Here is a 19221-nt window from a genome sequence, read left to right as displayed (position 1 = left end):
GCAGACTTTAAAGCTGTTGTGAAATGAATCTCCCCATAAGGAGTAAATTAAGTTTGTTTTCCATCTTTAGATGGAACCATATTAAATAAAATACCAATTTTGCATATACTTCTTGAGTATGAATATGTTCTTTTTTAGTCATGTTATTCTAGTTGCCCCAGTGCATGTGTTCATTAAATGATTTTTAATGTTATAAAAACTTCCTTATGGTTTAATTGTACATCAGAAGATAAAAAAATTTAAATCAGAGTTTAAATTTTATCCATTATATCTATGTAAAAGTTAATTTTCACTTTTTTGAAGGAAAATATGAGATGCTGTTAGTGTGAGATCAAGAAATTAAAATACAGTTTTGTGTTATTGCCTATCTTTGCCTCTGTGGTTGTATTTTTCTTTTGGCACTCTTTTTCTGTTTAACCAATTCTTGGAAAAGATGTTTATACATATTTAAAACCTGAAAAAGCTTAGAACAAGATTTCCTTTATTAGAGGCTTTGTAATGGCTTCAGTTTTAATTTTAACTTTATTATGCTTTACTCAATTAAATTAGATAATAAACTGTAATTTTAAGTGGTATTTACTAAATAAATATATTAACTCATTCAGAAAATAGTTTATGAATTTAATTAAATTCCCTAAGGGAACTCATAATATTATTATTTTTTTAAATTTTTTATGCAGTAGGTTCTTATTAGTTATCTATTTTATACACATCAGTGTATACATGTCAATCCCAATCTCCCAATTCATCACACCACCCCACCCCACCCCCCGCCACTTGCCCCCCTTAGTGTCCATACATTTGTTCTCTACATCTGTGTCTCTATTTCTGGCTTGCAAACCGGTTCATCTGTACCATTTTCTAGGTTCCACATATATGCGTTAATATATGATACTTGTTTTTCTGTTTCAGACTTACTTTGCTCTGTATGATAGTCTCCAGATTCATCCACGTCTCTACAAATGACCCAATTTCTATCCTTTTTATGGCTGAGAATTTATTCCATTGTATATATGTACCACATGTTCTTTATCCATTCGTCTGTCGATGGGCATTTAGATTGCTTCCATGTCCTGGCTATTGTAAATAGTGTGATGCAATGAATATTGGGGTGCACGTGTCTTTTTGAATCATGGTTTTCCCTGGGTATATGCCCAGTAGTGGGATTGCTGGGTCATATGATAATTCTATTTTTAGTTTTTTAAGGAACCTCCATACTGTTCTCCATAGTGGCTGTATCAATTTACATTCCCACCAACAGTGCAAGAGGGTTCCCTTTTCTCCACACCCTCTCTAGCATTTGTTGTTTGTAGATTTTCTGATGATACCCATTCTAACTGGTGTGAGGTGATATCTCATTGTAGTTTTGATTTGCATTTCTCTAATGATTAGTTATGTTGAGCAGCTTTTCATGTGCTTCTTGGCCATCTGTATGTCTTCTTTGGAGAAATGTCTATTTAGGTCTTCTGCCCATTTTTGGATTGGGTTGTTTGTTTTTTTAATACCGAGCTGCATGTGCTGTTTATGTATTTTGGAGATTAATCCTTTGTCCGTTGATTCGTTTGCAAATATTTTCTCCCATTCTGAGGGTTGTCTTTTTGTCTGGTTTGTAGTTTCCTTTGCTCTGCAAAAGCTTTGAAGTTTCATTAGGTCCCATTTGTTTATTTTTGTTTTTATTTCCATTACTCTAGGAGGTGGATCAAAAAAGGTCTTGCTGTGATTTATGTCAAAGAGTGTTCTTCCTATGTTTTCCTCTAAGAGTTTTCTAGTGTCCGGTCTTACATTTAGGTCTCTAATCCATTTTGAGTTTATTTTTGTGTATGGTGTTAGGGAGTGTTCTATTTTCATTTTTTTACATGTAGCTGTCCAGTTTTCCCAGCACCACTTATTGAAGAGACTGTCTTTTCTCCTTTGTATATCCTTGCCTCCTTTGTCATAGATTAGTTGACCATAGGTGTGTGGGTTTATCTCTGGGCTTTCTATCCTGTTCCATTGATCTATGTTTCTGTTTTTGTGCCAGTACCATATTATCTTGATTACTATAGCTTTGTAGTGTAGTCTGATGTCAGGGAGCCTGATTCCTCCAGCTCCGTTTTTTTGCCTCAAGACTGCTTTGGCTATTCGGGGTCTTTTCTGTCTCCATACAGATTTTAAGATTTTTTGTTCTAGTTCTATAAAAAATGCTATTGGTAATTTGATAGGAATTGCATTGAATCTGTAGATTGCTTTAGGTAGTATAGTCATTTTTACAATATTGATTCTTCCAATCCAAGAACATGGTATATCTGTCCATTTGTTTGTATCATCTTTAATTTCTTTCATCAGTGTCTTATAGTTTTCTGCATACAGATCTTTTGTCTCCCTAGGTAGGTTTATTCCTAGGTATTTTATTCTTTTTGTTGCAGTGGTAAATGGGACTGTTTCCTTAATTTCTGTTTCAGATTTTTCATCGTTAGTGTACAGGACTGCAAGAGATTTCTGTGCATTAATTTTGTATCCTGCAACTTTACCAAATTCATTGGTTAGCTCTAGTAGTGTTCTGGGGACATCTTTAGGATTCCCTATGTATAGTATCATGTCATCTGCAAACAGTGACAGTTCTACTTCTTCTTTTCCAATTTGTATTCCTTTTATTTCTTTTTCTTCTCTGATTGCCTTGGCTAGGACTTCCAAAACTATGTTGAATAATAGTGGTGAGAGTGGACATCCTTGCCTTGTTCCTGATCTTAGTATGCTTTCAGTTTTTCACCATTGAGAATGATGTTTGCTGTGGGTTTGTTGTATATGGCCTTTATTATGTTGAGGTAGGTTCCCTCTGTGCCTACTTTCTGAAGAGTTTTTATCATAAATGGGTGTTGAATTTTGTCAAAAGCCTTTTCTGCATCTATTGAGATGATCATATGGTTTTTCTTCTTCAATTTGTTAATATGGTGTATCACATTGATTGATTTGCGTATATTGAAGAATCCTTGCATCCCTGGGATAAATCCCACTTGATCATGGTGTATGATCCTGTTAATGTGCTGTTGGATTCTGTTTGCTAGTATTTTATAGGGGATTTTTGCATCTATATTAATGAGTGGTACTGGTCTATAATTTTCTTTTTTTGTAATATCTTTGTCTGGTTTTGGTATCAGGGTGATGGTGGCCTCGTAAAATGAGTTTGGGAGTGTTCCTTCCTCTGCAGTTTTTTGGAAGAGTTTGAGAAGGATGGGTGTTAGCTCTTCTCTAAATGTTTGATAGAATTCACCTGTGATGCCATCTGGTCCTGGGCTTTTGTTTGTTGGAAGATTTTTAATCACAGTTTCAATTTCATTACTTGTGATTGGTCTGTTCATATTTTCTATTTCTTCCTGGTTCAGTCTGGGAAGGCTATACCTTTCTAAGAATTTGTCCATTTCTTCCAGGTTGTCCATTTTATTGGCATAGAGTTGCTTGTAGTAGTCTCTTAGGATGCTTTGTATTTCTGCATTGTCTGTTGTAACTTCTCCTTTTTCAGCTCTACTTTTATTGATTTGCATCCTCTCCTTTTTCTTGATGAGTCTGGCTAATGGTTTATCAATTTTGTTTATCTTCTCAATGGACCAGCTTTTAGTTTTATTGATCTTTGGTATTGTTTTCTTCGTTTCTATTTCATTTATTTCTGCTCTGATCTTTATGATTTCTTTCCTTCTACTAACTTTGGGTTTTGTTTGTTTTTCTTTCTCTAGTTCCTTTAGATGTAAGGTTAGATTGTTTATTTGAGATTTTTCTTGTTTCTTGAGGTAGGATTGTATTGCTATAAACTTCCCTCTTAGAACTGCTTTTGCTGCATCCCATAGGTTTTGGATCGTCGTCTTTTCATTGTCATTTGTCTCTAGATATTCTTTGATTTCCTCTTTGATTTCTTCAGTGATCTCTTGGTTATTTAGTAATGTATTGTTTAGCCTGCATGTGTTTGTGTTTTTTACGTTTTTTTCCCTGTAACTGATTTCTAATCTCATAACACTGTGGTCAGAAAAGATGCTTGATATGATTTCAATTTTCTTAAATTTACTGAGGCTTGATTTGGGACCCAAGGTGTGATCTATCCTGGAGAATGTTCCGTGTGCACTTCAGAAGAAAGTGTAATCTGCTGTTTTTGGATGGAATGTCCTATAAATATTAATTAAATCTGTCTGGTCTATTGTGTCATTTAAAGCTTGTGTTTCCTTATTAATTTTCTGTTTGGATGATCTGTCCTTTGGTGTAAGTGAGGTGTTAAAGTCCCCCACTACTGTTGTGTTACTGTCGACTTCCTCTTTTATAGCTGTTAGCAGTTGCCTTATGTATTGAGATGCTCCTATGTTGGGTGCCTATATATTTATAATTGTTATATCTTCTTCTTGGATTGATCCTTTGATTGTTATATAGTGTCCTTCCTTGTCTCTTGTAACATTCTTTAGTTTTAAGTATTTTATCTGATACGAGTATTGCTACTCCAGCTTTGTTTTGATTCCCATTTGCATGGAATATCTTTTTCCATTCCCCTCACTTTCACTCTTTATGTGTCCTTATGTCTGAAGTGGGTCTCTTGTAGACAGCATATATATGGGTCTTTTTTTGTATCCATTCAGCAAGCCTGTGTGTTTTGGTTGGAGCACTTAATCCATTCATGTTTAAGGTAATTATCCATATGTATGTTCCTATTACCATTTTCTTAATTGTTTTGGGTTTGTTTCTGTAGGTCCCTTTCTTCTCTTGTGTTTCCCACTTAGAGAAGTTCCTTTAGCATTTGTCGTAGAGCTGGTTTGGTGGTGTTGAATTCTCTTAGCTTTTGCTTATCTGTAAAGCTTTTGATTTCTCTATCGAATCTGAATGAGATCCTTGCCTGGTAGAGTAATCTTGGTTATAGGTTCTTCCCTTTCATCACTTTAAGTATATCATGCCACTCCCTTTTGGCTTGTAGAGTTTCTGCTGAGAAATCCGCTGTTAACCCTATGGGAGTTCCCTTGTATGTTATTTGTCATTTTTCCCTTGCTGCTTTCAATAATTTTTCTTTGTCTTTAATTTTTGCCAATTTGATTACTGTGTGTCTTGGTGTGTTTCTCCTTGGGTTTATCCTGTACGGCTCTCTCTGCACTTCCTGGAATTGGGTGGCTATTTCCTTTCCCATGTTAGGGAAGTTGTCGACTATAATCTCTTCAAATATTTTCTTGGGTGCTTTCTCTCTCTCTTCTCCTTCTGGGACCCCTGTAGTGCAAATGTTGTGCGTTTAATGTTGTCCCAGAGGTCTCTTAGGCTGTCTTCATTTCTTTTCATTCTTTTTTCTTTATTCTATTCCACAGCAGTGAATTCCACCATTGTGTCTTCTAGGTCACTTATCCGTTCTTCTGCCTCAGTTATTCTGCTATTGATTCCTTCTAGTGTATTTTTCATTTCAGTTATTTTATTGTTCATCTCTGTTTGTTTGTTCTTTAATTCTTGTAGGTCTTTGTTAAACATTTCTTGCATCTTCTTGATCTTTGCCTTCATTCTTTTTCCGAGGTCCTGGGTCATCTTCACTATCATTATTCTGAATTCTTTTTCTGGAAGGTTGCCTATCTCTTCTTCATTTAGTTGTTTTCCTGGGATTTTATCTTGTTCCTTCATCTGGTACATAGCCCTCTGCCTTTTCATCTTGTCTATCTTTCTGTGAATGTGGTTTTTGTTCCACAGGCTTCAGGATTGTAGCTATGTTGTAATTTAACTAAATAGTCTTGCTTTTGGAGGGGAAAGAACATGAAGCATCATACAATAATATATAAATTATTAAAATAATATCCTGATATTATTTAAATTATTAATACTGATATTTTGGCTTTTTCTCTGGTTACTTCTTTGAACACTCTTTATTGTGGTTTTTGTTTTTTTCTCTTGATTATTATTTTCAGTCTTCTCTGCTTGTTGTTTTTTTTCTGCTCAGCTTGTAAATCTTGGTCTTCTGGATGGCCCAGTCTTGAACTTTCTTTCTGACTCAATACTCTGATTTTAGGTGATGTCTTCCATTTCTATGATTTTAGAGTACTAACCATATTCCCACAACTTTCAGTTTAATATATCCATCCCAGACCTCACGTCTGAGATCCAGAATGATCTGATTATCTGTCCATTTCACCGTCCCCTGTGGGATATCTTTCAGTTATCTCAGTTTGTACAAATATAAAATTGAACCCTTGATTCTAACCTCTGTTTCAAAAAACAAAACAAAACCCTACCAGCAAAAACAAGAACAAAAATCCTGTTCCACTTCTCACTCTTCTATTAAGTAGCATCATTTAGTTGCCTAGGCCAGAATTCTGGGTGCCATCCTCGATTACTACCTCTTATTTATCCCACATAAACAATCACTTGCCCAATTCTTGGAAGTACTAATATCAAATATATTTCAAATTCTATCTACTTTTTTTTATCCCTATTCTTGCAGTCTCAATGCAAGCTACCATCATCTGTTTCTAGGACCAGTGTATTATTTAAGAGTACTTACTAGATATACAGAATAACAAACTGGGCATAATTTTGTTTTTAGTGTTTCACATTCACTGTAATCAGTAATTTTCAACTCCCAACTCCCAGGATTCTTTTTTTGGCTGTGTTTGGTCTTCATTGCTACACATGGGCTTTCTCTTGTTGTGGTGAGTGGGTGCTACTCTTTGTTGCAGTGCACAGGCTTATTGCAGTGGTTTCTCTCATTGTGGAGCACGGGCTCTAGGTGCGCGGGCTTCAGTAGTTGTGGGGAGTGGGCTCAGTAGTTGTGGCTTGCAGGCTCTAGAGCGCAGGCTCAGTAGTTGTGGCACACGGGCTTAGTTGCTCCGCAGCATGTGGGATCTTCCCGGACCAGGGCTCGAACCTGTGTCCCCTGCATTGGCAGGCGGATTCTTAACCACTGCACCACCAGGGAAGCCCAACTCCCAGTATTCTGAAGTTACAAGAATAAGAGGTAAAAGTCAAATGTAAAAGAAACATTCTAAACTAAAAAAAAAAAAAAAGACTTAATTTTTCCCCCTAAATAGAACTGCACGATGCTTGGGTGCTCAGAGGAGGTGAGCCAGGAAAATGAAAGTTCAGAATTTGTTTCTAATAATTCTGTCTATCCTTTTATTTAGTTATTCGGAATCTTATGGTGGGAGGAAGAAGAATCCAAATTAATCTTTATATTATATAATCATAACTAAAGTTTTCTTTAGCCAATTATGAAATTTTGCATTAGGTGTGTGTGTGTATGCACACATACATAAAAACATTAATAATGTATATTAATATTCTGAATAGGGAATTTATTATACTGCTAAATACGTAGGTCTTGTCCCTCAGAGTGAGGAAGTTGAGTGTTAGTAGGAAGCTGTTCTTATGAGGGCATACCAGATGCTAAGTGAGGTACAGTGGGCTAAAATACACTATAGGTGTTCTTCTTGACAGAGGTGAATGATAGTCTTATGTTTTTAACCAAATAAGTATAATGAAGTTGTGTAAGCAAAGTATATTCCTACTGTAAGATAGCTAATTTGATAGTTGTTCAGGCAGTGGTTCTCAACAGGGGTAGGAGGGTTTGTACTCCAGGGGACATTTTTTGGCTTTCATGACTAGAGGGTGTTACTAGCATCTAGTAGGTAGTTGTCAGGGACACTGCTAAATATCCTACCATGCCCAGGATAGCCTCACACAACAAATAGTTATACAGCCCAAAAGGTGAATAGTACTTTGGTTGAGAAACCAAAACTTTTAGGGTATTTTTTTTCAACCTGCCACATGATATCCTAAAAATTTTTCAAAATTTCATTTAACAGACTGTCAATAGAGGTATAATAGTTATAATAATTCCATGATTTTATTTTTATGAAAACTTAAATGAATAGAAGTATATTTGTGTGTACCTGGAATAATTTAGGAGAGGAAGGAATCAAGGGCGAACAAGTTTCTGGTTTGAGCAGCTCGTGAGCAGGATGTTGATGAGAGATGAGAGAAACAGATATGTGGAAGAAGATCTTCAGTTCTGATTTTACACTTGGAGAGTTTGAGGTACCTGAGAGATATCCAGAGGAAGTCCTAAAGATTAGAACATAGGTGTTCAAACATATATTTAATTTGAAATTTGTCAGTATATGAATAGTAACCCCGGTTTTGGATAAAATCACCTGATAGAGTATATATCTTAAGGAAAGAGTACCTTATGTCACAGCCCTTAGGAACACTAACATTCACAGTACGGGTAGAGAAGAATCTAGCAAGAGACTAAAAAGTAGCCAGGGAGATAATAGGAAATGATCCAGAAATGTAGTCTTCCAAGCCAAGGGAAGAGAAATATTTCCAGATGGTTGACTGGTGGTTGATAATGGAGGCTGTTGGTGACCTTGGTGGGCATGAGAATGAATAGAAAGCAAATGAGAGTGGGTTGACAAGTCCATGGTAAGTAAGACAGTTATGTTGTAGATTTATGTAAGTTTGGCTGTAAAGGAGGCAGAGGTGGATGGAGGCTGATGTGGGATCAGGGAGGTTTTTTTTGTGTTTTTAAATATCAGAGAGAATTCCTCACTGATACTTTAAAAGATAATGTTTAAAGATAGTGAAGTATATAAAGTACGGTTTGTTAATGAACAGACTTTCCATGAGGTCAATATTTAAAATAGTTGCTTGGATTCTAAGTGATTCAGCAAGTGTGAAAATAGTTCTGTTAATTCCATAAATACAGGTGTATGTTTGACACTCAAACATTACTTTTATTTTTCAGATCTTTCAAGAAATCGTTTTACAGAAATTCCTTCTGATGTCTGGTTATTTGCACCTCTTGAAACGTTAAATTTATATCATAATTGCATCAAAACCATTCCTGAAGCCATTAAAAACCTACAGATGTTAACATACCTTAATATTAGGTAAGGAAACAATTTTGGGGGGGTAGATTTTGTTTTTTATTACAGTTCTGATTCTTTTTAGTTGAAAAGGAATGTATTTGGTTTGGCTATGTAGCCTATATCTCAGGAGTATCTTATTTGTATTTTTTATATATCCACATTATAGGTTTTTGGTCTTGTTCTTGACAGCAGTGCTTCTCAAACTTTACTGTGCCCAGCAATCAGATGCAGATTCTGATTCCATAGGTCTGCAGTGGGGCCAGCATTTCTAACAGCTCCCTGGTAATGCCCATGCCTGCTGGTTCTTAGATCACTTTGAGTAGCAAGGCTTTAGATCAGAAATATTTTACTGAAACCATAGCACCACAACACAGATTTATTTATATGCATCCTCGGTTAAAGTGGAACATTATAAAGAAACAGTTCTTGATTTATATTTTTCACTCTCGTGACTTCTGGTTGCTACTTCAAAGATGGATAGATTGGCATGGGAGTATTGGAAGGTTAGGAAGCGGGTAATTGATGTTAATAATAAGTGCTTACTGTGTGCCAAGCAGTGTTACAAATACTTTACCCATATTACCTCATCACATCTTCACAACAGCATTTTGAGATACGTGGTTATTATCCCTGTACTGCAGATGAGGAAACTGAAGCACAGAGAGAGGTTAACTATTTGCCCAAAATTACATATATTGCAAGTGGTAGAGCCAAGATTCAAATCAAAGCAGCAGTATGGCTATAGAACTCTCATTCTTAGCTATTACCCTATATTTATAATAGAGTGAACATTGAATAAGTATAAGAAAAAATTGCCCTATCAAATGAGTGACATTGAATGGAAACTGGTATATTGTGACTTGACTTTAGAATCTTTTTCTTATTTTTCTTTTATGTTTCTAGTTATAAGGAATAATTTCTTCCCCCCTCCTTAACAAAGTTACTTGTCTAAATTCTCATATAGGGAAATAGTAAATATAATTAATATACATAAATAATAGCATTTCTTTCTCTCTGTGATATATTATTTGTGTCTCCCCCAGTGGTGTAACCTGTCAGTACATACTATAACTGAATATAATACTTCAACTGAAACCATTTTACACCTTAAAATGTGTGAGAGGAATTTCCTTTCATAAGAGGTTGGTCATTTGGGTTGTTCCTTTCTCTAATTGGGTACATAATCTCCTTGGCCTCGCTTGGGAAAGGTTTGAGGAAAGTGAGGTATTTTTAAGTTTTTTGTCTTTGTTTTATTTTGTTCTTTTATGGAAAAAGTGATTTGTCAAAATTGAATTGCATTTCTATATTAACACGTATGGTATATCTTAGAATAGTTCTGCTAAAACTTTCTGTGATTCTTTCCCGTTTTGATCTCTAAAAGTTGACTCCTGGTTTTTGTTTACAGTCGGAGTAATTTTTGAATACACTGTATTAAAATAACATTTGTTCTAGTGACTGACTTCTTTTGACTATCTCTAAAACGTGTGGCAGAAAAGTGAAGATTGATGACTTATTAGCTGTGTATAAAGAAATGGAAAGCTGACTGCTAACTCGATAAACCTGCTTCTTAAGGGAAGAAAGGAAGCCAATTTTTAAACTTTCTTGGTCTGAGGGAGATTAGAATGAGTTTGTATGTGCCATTCTTTTTCCTGTTTAGTTTTTATTTTGGTGAGAAGATCTTGAGAAAGTTGTAAGATAATTTTTTAGCTCTTTCTTTCTTCCTGGATTCTACTCTCCTTTTCAGTGGAATCCTCAGGAAGATCCCTGTGTGCTCTAGACAGACCACTTTCCCAAGGATCCTACCTGATCCTTAAAGTGCAAGGGTTGTGACAAGCACCTGGCATATTTGACATTCCACCAGTCTGGCTAGGATTGCTGGTCTTGGGGCATTATCCTTTTTTATTAAAGTCTGTGCCATGTGATTAAAGCTAGTCTAGTGTTTCTGGACATCTTCTGCAGGCATAAAATGAGGTGAAAGGTCTTTAAGTCCCCCCAGTGGGGTAACATTGGGCTTTTGTTGCTCTGCATGTTACACAAAATGCTAGGTACAAGTCTATAAATATCACTTTGAAAAGCAGGAAAAATAATAGCAAATTGCTAATGAATGCTTGGTAGTATGTAAATATAATGATGCACTTTATATATTTTGGTAGTAGGATTGTCTTAGTCCGTTCTCGTGGTGCTGTAACAGAATACCATAGACTGGGTGGCTTATAAACAACAGAAATTTATTTTTCACAGTTCTGGGGGCTGGGAAGTTCAAGTTCAAAGTGCCAGCAGATTCGTGTCTAGAGAAGACTTGCTTCCTGGTTCATATAGATGGCTGGCTTCTAGCTGAGTCCTCACATGGCGTAAACAGCAAGGGAGCTCTCTGGGATTTCTTTTTTTTTCTTTTTTTTTTTGCGGTACGCGGGCCTCTCACTGCTGTGGCCTCTCCCGTTGCGGAGCACAGGCTCCGGACGCTCAGGCCCAGCGGCCATGGCTCACGGGCCCGGCCGCTCCACGGCATGTGGGATCCTCCCGGACCGGGGCATGAACCCGTGTCCCCTGCATCGGCAGGTGGACCCTCAACCACTACGCCACCAGGGAAGCCCCTGGGATTTCTTTTTAAGGCCACTGATCCACCTCCCTAAGGCCCCACCTCCAAATACCATCACATTGGGGATTAGGTTTCAACATTATAGTTTTGAATGGGGAGGACACAAACAGTTAGTCTACAGCAGGGATTGTTTGGGTCAGTCTGCATTGGCATGTAAATTTTTTTTTTTTTTTTTTTTTTTTTTTTTTTTGTGGTACGCGGGCCTCTCGCTGTTGTGGCCTCTCCCTTTGGGGAGCACAGGCTCCGGACACGCAGGCCCAGCAGCCATGGCTCATGGGCCCAGCCGCTCCGCGGCATGTGGGATCCTCCCGGACCGGGGCACGAACCCGCGTTCCCTGCATCGGCAGGCGGACTCTCAACCACTGCGCCACCAGGGAAGCCCTGGCATGTAAATTTGACCAAAATTAGTTTGAGGGTAAGGGACCCAGAGCCAAATTGCCTGGATTTGAATCCTGACTCTTCCACTTACCAGCTCTGTGACTTTGAGCAGTTTACTTAATCTCTTTTAGACTTTTTCTTCATCTGTAAAATGGGCATCATGATAGTGTCTGTCTTCCTAAAGTAGGTTGTTTTGAGGGTTAGTCAAGTTAATTCATGTGAGGTGCTCTGAACATGGCCTGCCGCATATAGTAAGCACTCAATAAATGTTAGTTGTCCTTATATTTAAATGTATGCACAGAGACAGGAATGTTGTATCAACTTTGAGCTGAGATAAAGGTGCTAGTAGACTGTTCTACCATAAACCCATAACAAAAGCAAATGGGTTAGGGTTACTACATGTTTTTAAAGATATAATTCTATTCATTCTTTCATAAATTTGAACACAGCACATGCAAATTTATCCTTGGAGCCTTTCCCTAGAGGTGTAGAGGTATTGAATATAGTGAAATTATGCCAGAGAGCAAGGTTCTAGCAATTTCTAGCTCAGAAGAATGATTCTAGGTTTTGAGGGCTGGTGGTGTGTAGGACAGTATCATAGGTAACAGCACAGGCTTTGCAGTCGGTTGTGCCTGGGCAAGTCACTTAAGCAAAAAACCTTTATTTTTACTTGTATAATGGAGATAATAGTCTTGTGGGGTTACTATGAGGATTAAGTGAGATAGTGCATGTAAAGACTTTAGCCTGTTACAAAGTAAGCACTCATTAAATGATAGTTACTATTTAGTGAAAATTTATTTACTTTTGAGGTGATTTGTTCTTTTTCAACATAACATGTCAAGTTTCAGACATATTTCTCATAATGAGACTTTCTTATTCTTTTCAGTCGAAATCTTTTATCAACATTGCCAAAATACCTATTTGATCTTCCCCTTAAAGTTTTGGTCCTCAGTAATAATAAACTGGTATCCATTCCAGAAGAAATCGGGAAGTTAAAAGATTTAATGGAATTGGTGAGTAAAATAGTTGCATCGATTGTATATAATATGCATAATACATACCTTTATATTTCCGAAGATTAATTCCTTTATGGAATTTCACTGTAATTAAAAAAAATAACTTGGTATATGCCTAAGTTCACTTTAGTGAAATTTTGAGATACCATTGCTTATGTCTGATTTTAGCTCACAGCTACAATAAAAGCCTGGTTGTTCCTCAGTCCTAGTGAGGTTAGAAGGCTTGATTACAAGTCTTAAATGCTTTCAAACAAATAAGCATTTGTCTATCCATCTTGTGGACGGTAAAGGTCTTAGACCAGGAAGAGATAAGGTGGGTTTTTTTTTAAGGTTTTACAGGGCTTCTATGAAAGCGTCGGAGAGAGGAGAGTACAATGCCTACAAACAGTAGAATTAATAAAATGACCTTCCTCTCCTATATCCTTGTGTGATTTTATGACACCAAGATAAATGGAACCAAGATAAAATGGAAAGAGGCCATTTATATAATTGATTATAGAAATTGATATAATTGATTATAGAAATATAGGAATAATTTAAAGTAATTACTTTGAACGTACCATTGTAGGTATTAAAGGACATTGAACTCTGAGAGAAACATAATCAAATCTTCAAAGCACTGAGCTGTTTTCACATTTTTCTGTTACTTCTACCTCATACAATATACCATGCTGTTTATTTTTATTTTCTGTTTTATCTTGAGTAATGCTTTCCCAATACATAGATTCTTTTAAAAAGTGTTCATAAATATGACTTTTTAATGTGTGGAGGGCCAAAAGTTTTCTTGAGGAATTTATGTACAGTTTTATAATGGGAAATTAATGTGCAAATAGAATGTAAGGAACAGAAATTTCAGGAATGTCTTTTTTTTTTATTCATTAGAGAATACCTACATGTGCAATTGTAATGCTAAGAAACTTCCTTGAACTTAGTCTTGTTATGTTGTAGAACCACAGAATTTTAATATTGTAAGAGGTCTTATAAGTGATCAGATATAACCACTTCTTAACGCAGGAATCCCTGACACATCTAGTTGTATATTTTCAATGGTGGACAAATCTTCACGTGTGTGTATCTGAGGCAGCCCTAATTCTCTTTCGCAGAACTTTGTTATCTTTCTTATTTTGAATTAAGATACATGCCCCTATCACTTTTATCCATTGGTCCTGGGACTACCATGTGAAGAAGTATAGATAATGACAACTTTTCTTCCCTTCGGATATTTGTAATCTGTTGTATGTCTGCTGTCCATTTTACCAAACTCTAAGACCTGTTTTTCTGTAGCTTAAACATCTTTATTTTATTCCTTTTCATATTTTCTGTATTTCTATTCTTTATTACTTTTTATTTTTAACTATGTCTATACTGAAAATGCTCCCTTTTATTAAGGTCTCTTTTAATGTTACACTCACAAATGAACAGAAGATGCCAGATGTGATCTAACAAATTCATATTACAAGGGACCCATTACTTTGCCCTGCACACTGTTAACGTTTTTAAAGATTTTATATATATATTCTACTTTAAGATTCTGTGGCTCTGTAATTTCTTTTTCATTCAGTTTTTGGCCCTATGTTCTAAATTGTATTACATGAGATAGTTTTTGGATAAATGAAATTTCAAAAATATTTAGGATTTTTAGATTTAGTGTAGTATTTTTATTTAAATAGAATGTGAAAAAAATATTAACCGTTATTTTAGTAGGCACTATAAAATTATTGTGCTTTAAACTCTCAAAATTAGTAATGGTGGGTAGGTTGCATTAGGCTGGCTAATTGACCATTTTAAATCACACAATGAATTTGTGGGTATTCCCTGTCATTGGAATGTTTTCCCAGGACACTATTCCATAAGAGTGTGGTAGCTAGCTATAGTGAAGTTCTGTCATTAGATCTAGGAAATACTCTCAGGCCTTCAATCCCCAGCAGAGTATTTTGTAGAGTACCCATTGGGGAGTGGGTCAGTATCCTGTGCCTGGGTTTATTTCTTCTGCGAAGTGGCAGCTACCTGTCAAATTTTTATGGATTTTTTGTATGGAAATCTTCAGTATTAGGCACCTTCGGGAGGAAGCCATAGTATTTGCTTTAATGGGCATTTTTCCAAAATTTTATTATCCATCATTTGGACAATAGCCTATCTTCAACACAACGGCTAAGGTGATCCTGTCAAAACATAAGTCAGATCATGTCATACCTCTGTTTAAAAGTTTCTGGTACCTGCCCATGTCTCTGAGTAAAAGCCGAAGTCTTACGCCTCCATCCATCCTAGCCTTCCCCTTGCCCACTTCCCTCTAGCTACATGGGATTCCTTGCTGTTCTTAGTACATGTCACACATGCTTTGCCTAAGAGCCTTTACATTTATTGTTCCTTCTGTCTGGAATATTCCTTTCTTATGTTTTGGCATGGCTCATACTCTCACCTCTGATAATATTGGTCAAATATCAACTTCTTCATGAAACAATCTAAATTGCTAATATCCCTCCCCACTATTACTAGTACTGCCATTTTCCTTTACCCTGCTCTGTTTTTTTCTTCCATAGCACTTATCACCTTCTAGCATATTGTATAATCTACTCCCCCTGTTAGAATGCAAGTTCCATAAGGAGCTATGAAGGCGGGAATTTTTGTTTGTTTTATTCATTGATGTGTCCCCAGCACCTACAACAGTGCCTAACAAATAGTTTGTATTTGATAAATATTTGTTGTTGAATGAAGATGCCTTAGATATAGTTTGAAAGAAGTATATAGGATACATTTTTAAAATCATCTGTGGGTTAGATGATTAGATATTATTTAATATTCTTTATCTTCTTTTGAATTTACCCTCCTGCCTTTTTTACTTTTGATAAAACAATATATGTATGTGCCACTCCTCTCCCTCCAAGCTAATGTCAGTTCCAGAAAGTTGGAAATTGGGGGCAGTTGCAGTACAACATGAATTTCATTTGCAGTGTGTCTGGAATGACTGCTGCCTGAGATCTTGTTGCAGGTTTTTCTTCCCTTTTTTTTGATGTGATAGTAAGAAAGGGGAGGGAGAGGGACCACAGGTGAATAACTTAAGCTGTGCCTTTATCCTCTTATTATGGAAAGGTGGTATTGTTTACCTTTAAATTGGGGTTTGCGTTTTAACTTAACCCTGAGACATTTCTGATTAGATCTCCTAGAATGCTTTTTGGTTATGACGTGAGCCACAAAATTTTGAGCTTGTAATCCCTCATGTTTTGTATCCCTTTGAGAAATAGTTTAGTTAAATCGATTCTGACCATGGTCTTTGGTTCTTCAGCTCACATCTGTAAATCCTTGACTTTCTCAGCTTCTGCCCAACCAAGTATCTCAAAACAACTACTATAATTGACAAATTATCACAATGATTGATAGTTGTCTTTCATTTTACCTATGAATGAAGAGCACCTGGATCATCCTTACTTCTGTTTTTAGTTGGTAAGAGTGGTCTTTAGTTGAGATTTTCAAAAGGCTGACTTATGTAGTACTAAGTTGTAATCTGACATTTTTGCACAGAAAAATTTATGTTAACTGTGCTGGGTTGATTTTGCGATGTAATATAAATGGAAATCTGCCTGATAATCAGTGTTTAGAGAAATGACATTAGAGGTGACTTTTACTAGCTATTAGCCATGTGCTTTAATTTAAAAGTTGAAATACCTCTCTAGTTCTCTGTTAGTTTGTTATAATTTTATTTTCTTGTTTTCCTTAGGATATTAGCTGCAATGAGATTCAGGTTCTTCCCCAACAAATGGGAAAATTACAATCACTTAGAGAGCTAAATATAAGAAGAAATAATCTTCATGTATTGCCAGATGGTAAGATGCTCAATGTTCTTACTCACGTGAATAAGAGAGTACCTATGTAGAATTTAATTTAATTATTTTTTATTCCTGAACAGAATTAGGAGATCTTCCCTTAGTCAAGCTGGATTTCTCTTGTAATAAAGTGACCGAAATTCCAGTTTGTTACAGGAAGCTGCATCATTTACAAGTAATAATTTTGGATAACAATCCATTGCAAGTACCACCAGCGCAGGTTTGTAATTTTAAAAAATGATACTTGTTTCTTCTATTTTTATTAAGAATTATATCTGTTACTGGTAAATCAAAAAGCATCAGAATTAAGTCAATTTGTTTTTGAGGTATTGTCTCACAGAGTTTTTCTGAGAAGTGACTTTTTCACTTTGGCAGGAGGTTTAGCGTACTTTCTAGAGAATAGGATTTGGATCACCCAGATATCAGCTTTCTGCTTGTGAACTGATAATTCTGGTTGTCTGTGTTATTTTAAAAGGATAGACTATGGAGTCTCTACCTCTGTCCTACTCAGGTATATATCTACTTGAGATTTGTTGTGTGATTGATTGGAATACATTTTTAGCACTGACAGGTGGAATCATAACAGAAAGAAAAATATACAAGTGGAAAAGTTTTAATTCATACTTTTAGTTTGAGAATTAAATCCACATGGAATCCACTAAAATGATAGCATAGGAATACACTAAGCTGTAAACCGACGAGGACAAAGAATGAGACAGAAGAGGACAGCAGGGGAGAGATGGCAACAGAATTTTGGAAAATGGAAAATAAGTGAAATAGTGGTAACTAGGATCTCTACTTACACGGCACAAGAGTATCAGGCTGAGGAGGCACATGGCAGTGAAATGCCAGCCTGCACTCTATTTCTAAGCCACGTGCCCTGGCACTGGGTTTGTATACATCCAGAAGACAGGTTGCCTTTTTCTTCCTACAAAGGTGCATTCCACTCATTGCAAAGGAGGTACCTTTCTAGGCTGGCTGGGGTCCTGGTAGTAGCTGCCCTAGCAGGATGGGGAAAGCTGAAACTGTGTCTGCTGTGGGAGAAGGCAACAAGAAGCAAGTTGATTTTACTGTGTTAAACCTGGGAATGGCTTGAGTGTTTCTTTCGTGATTATTGAAGGAATCATGTAACTACAAATATAGGTATGAAAGACTGAAAACATGAAGGTCTGTAGAATATCTAAGGCTTTGATATCCAGTAAACTTTCTGAATGATTGGAGTGTTCTATAACATGTGATGTCTAATACCATAGCCACTTGCTATTGAGTACTTGAAATATGGCTAGTGTGACTAAGGAACCAAATTTTCAATTTAATTTCATTTTGATTAATTGAAATTTAAATAGGTTTACATGACTAGTGGTTAACATATTTGATATTACAGGTCTAAGTTGACACTCTGATTCTTGTCCTTAGCTCCACAGCTACATGACTTCCCCTCCCTTGCCTTAGCAGAAGCCTAGGGTTTACTCTGAGGAGTAGGTGGATTCTCTCAGATTCTCCTCCTCAGCTCAGCAGCCAAATGAGTATCATTCTTTGCCTCAATATAAGCCTGGAGTTTACTCTTTAGAGCAGCACTGTCTATTAGAACTTCCTGTGATTATGGAAATGTTCTAAACCTGCAGTTTGGTAGCCACAAGTGGCTAATGAGCACTTGAAAGTACATAGTGTGACTGAAGAATTGCATTTTTAGTTTTATTTAGATTAAATTTAAATTTAAATAGCCACATGTAGCTAGTGACTACTGTATTAGACCGCACAGCTATAGAGAGACTCAACCAGAGTCAGGGGCTCCAGGTACAGCTGTGGGTAGGGGTGAGACCCCATACTGGAAACAGTGAATGCTTACATACTGAATGCTGAGACTCTCCAGTAGATGTCTCTTGCTTGGCTCCCAGAATACTTGCAGCCTCTCTTATATATCTCAGGCAGAGTTGGTGGATTTCTCTCTTGGTAAACTGACTGAACTAGGAGAAAAGACCTATAGATATACTGATCGCTGGCAGGCCCCTGAAGAAGTGTGCAGTCACTAACTGAAATCTTGACAGTGAGGCTCACCATTGATAAACTTCTCCCTCATACATAGAGCTTCCATTTGGCTTCTTATTGTTTCACTTTTGAAAGTGAACAGACAGCAGTGGATCACTAGATATTGCAGAAATAATTTCTAACATGAAAGACAGACCAAAAACACTGAAAGGCTTCCATTGAAACAAAATGGGTCACATTCATAGCGGTGGTAATCAGAATGACTTCTCAGCAGCAGCATGGGAAGCTAGAAGATGTTAGAATGATGCCTTCAAAGACTGAGGAACTATTTCCAACTTTATAAAGTCAAACTATCAGTTAAATGTAAGATAGAAAAAAGTTTCAAACATGAAAGATCTCAGAAATTTTAGCTCTCCTGCACCCTTTACTAGGAAGCTAGCGGAGGGTATACTATATCAAAATGAGGGAGTAAATTAAGAAAGAATTCATGTCCAAGATAAGCAGGTATGCATAGACCTAGAGAGCAACAAGTCAGTTTGGAATAGGGGGGTTGTCTCCAAAAAGAAAAT

General features: G+C 36.5%; 1 protein-coding gene across 6 annotated transcripts in view; it reads left to right on the top strand.

The window, feature by feature from the left end:
- LRCH2 (leucine rich repeats and calponin homology domain containing 2) overlaps window positions 1-19221 on the top strand; it is a gene marked incomplete at both ends in the record, with an annotated part of 95592 nt that overhangs the window by 23561 nt on the left and 52810 nt on the right. For all 6 annotated transcript variants that reach the window (XM_079728240.1, XM_079728245.1, XM_079728244.1 and 3 more), the window contains 4 exons: window positions 8726-8870; window positions 12713-12839; window positions 16558-16663; window positions 16747-16883. In XM_079728240.1, coding sequence (XP_079584366.1) covers window positions 8726-8870; window positions 12713-12839; window positions 16558-16663; window positions 16747-16883 — 515 coding nt within the window. The remainder of the gene's footprint in view (window positions 1-8725; window positions 8871-12712; window positions 12840-16557; window positions 16664-16746; window positions 16884-19221) is intronic.

The sequence above is a fragment of the Hyperoodon ampullatus genome (genome assembly GCF_949752795.1).
Source record: "Hyperoodon ampullatus genome assembly, chromosome: X".
NCBI lineage: Eukaryota > Metazoa > Chordata > Mammalia > Artiodactyla > Ziphiidae > Hyperoodon > Hyperoodon ampullatus.
This window is presented reverse-complemented; position numbering and strand designations above follow the sequence as displayed.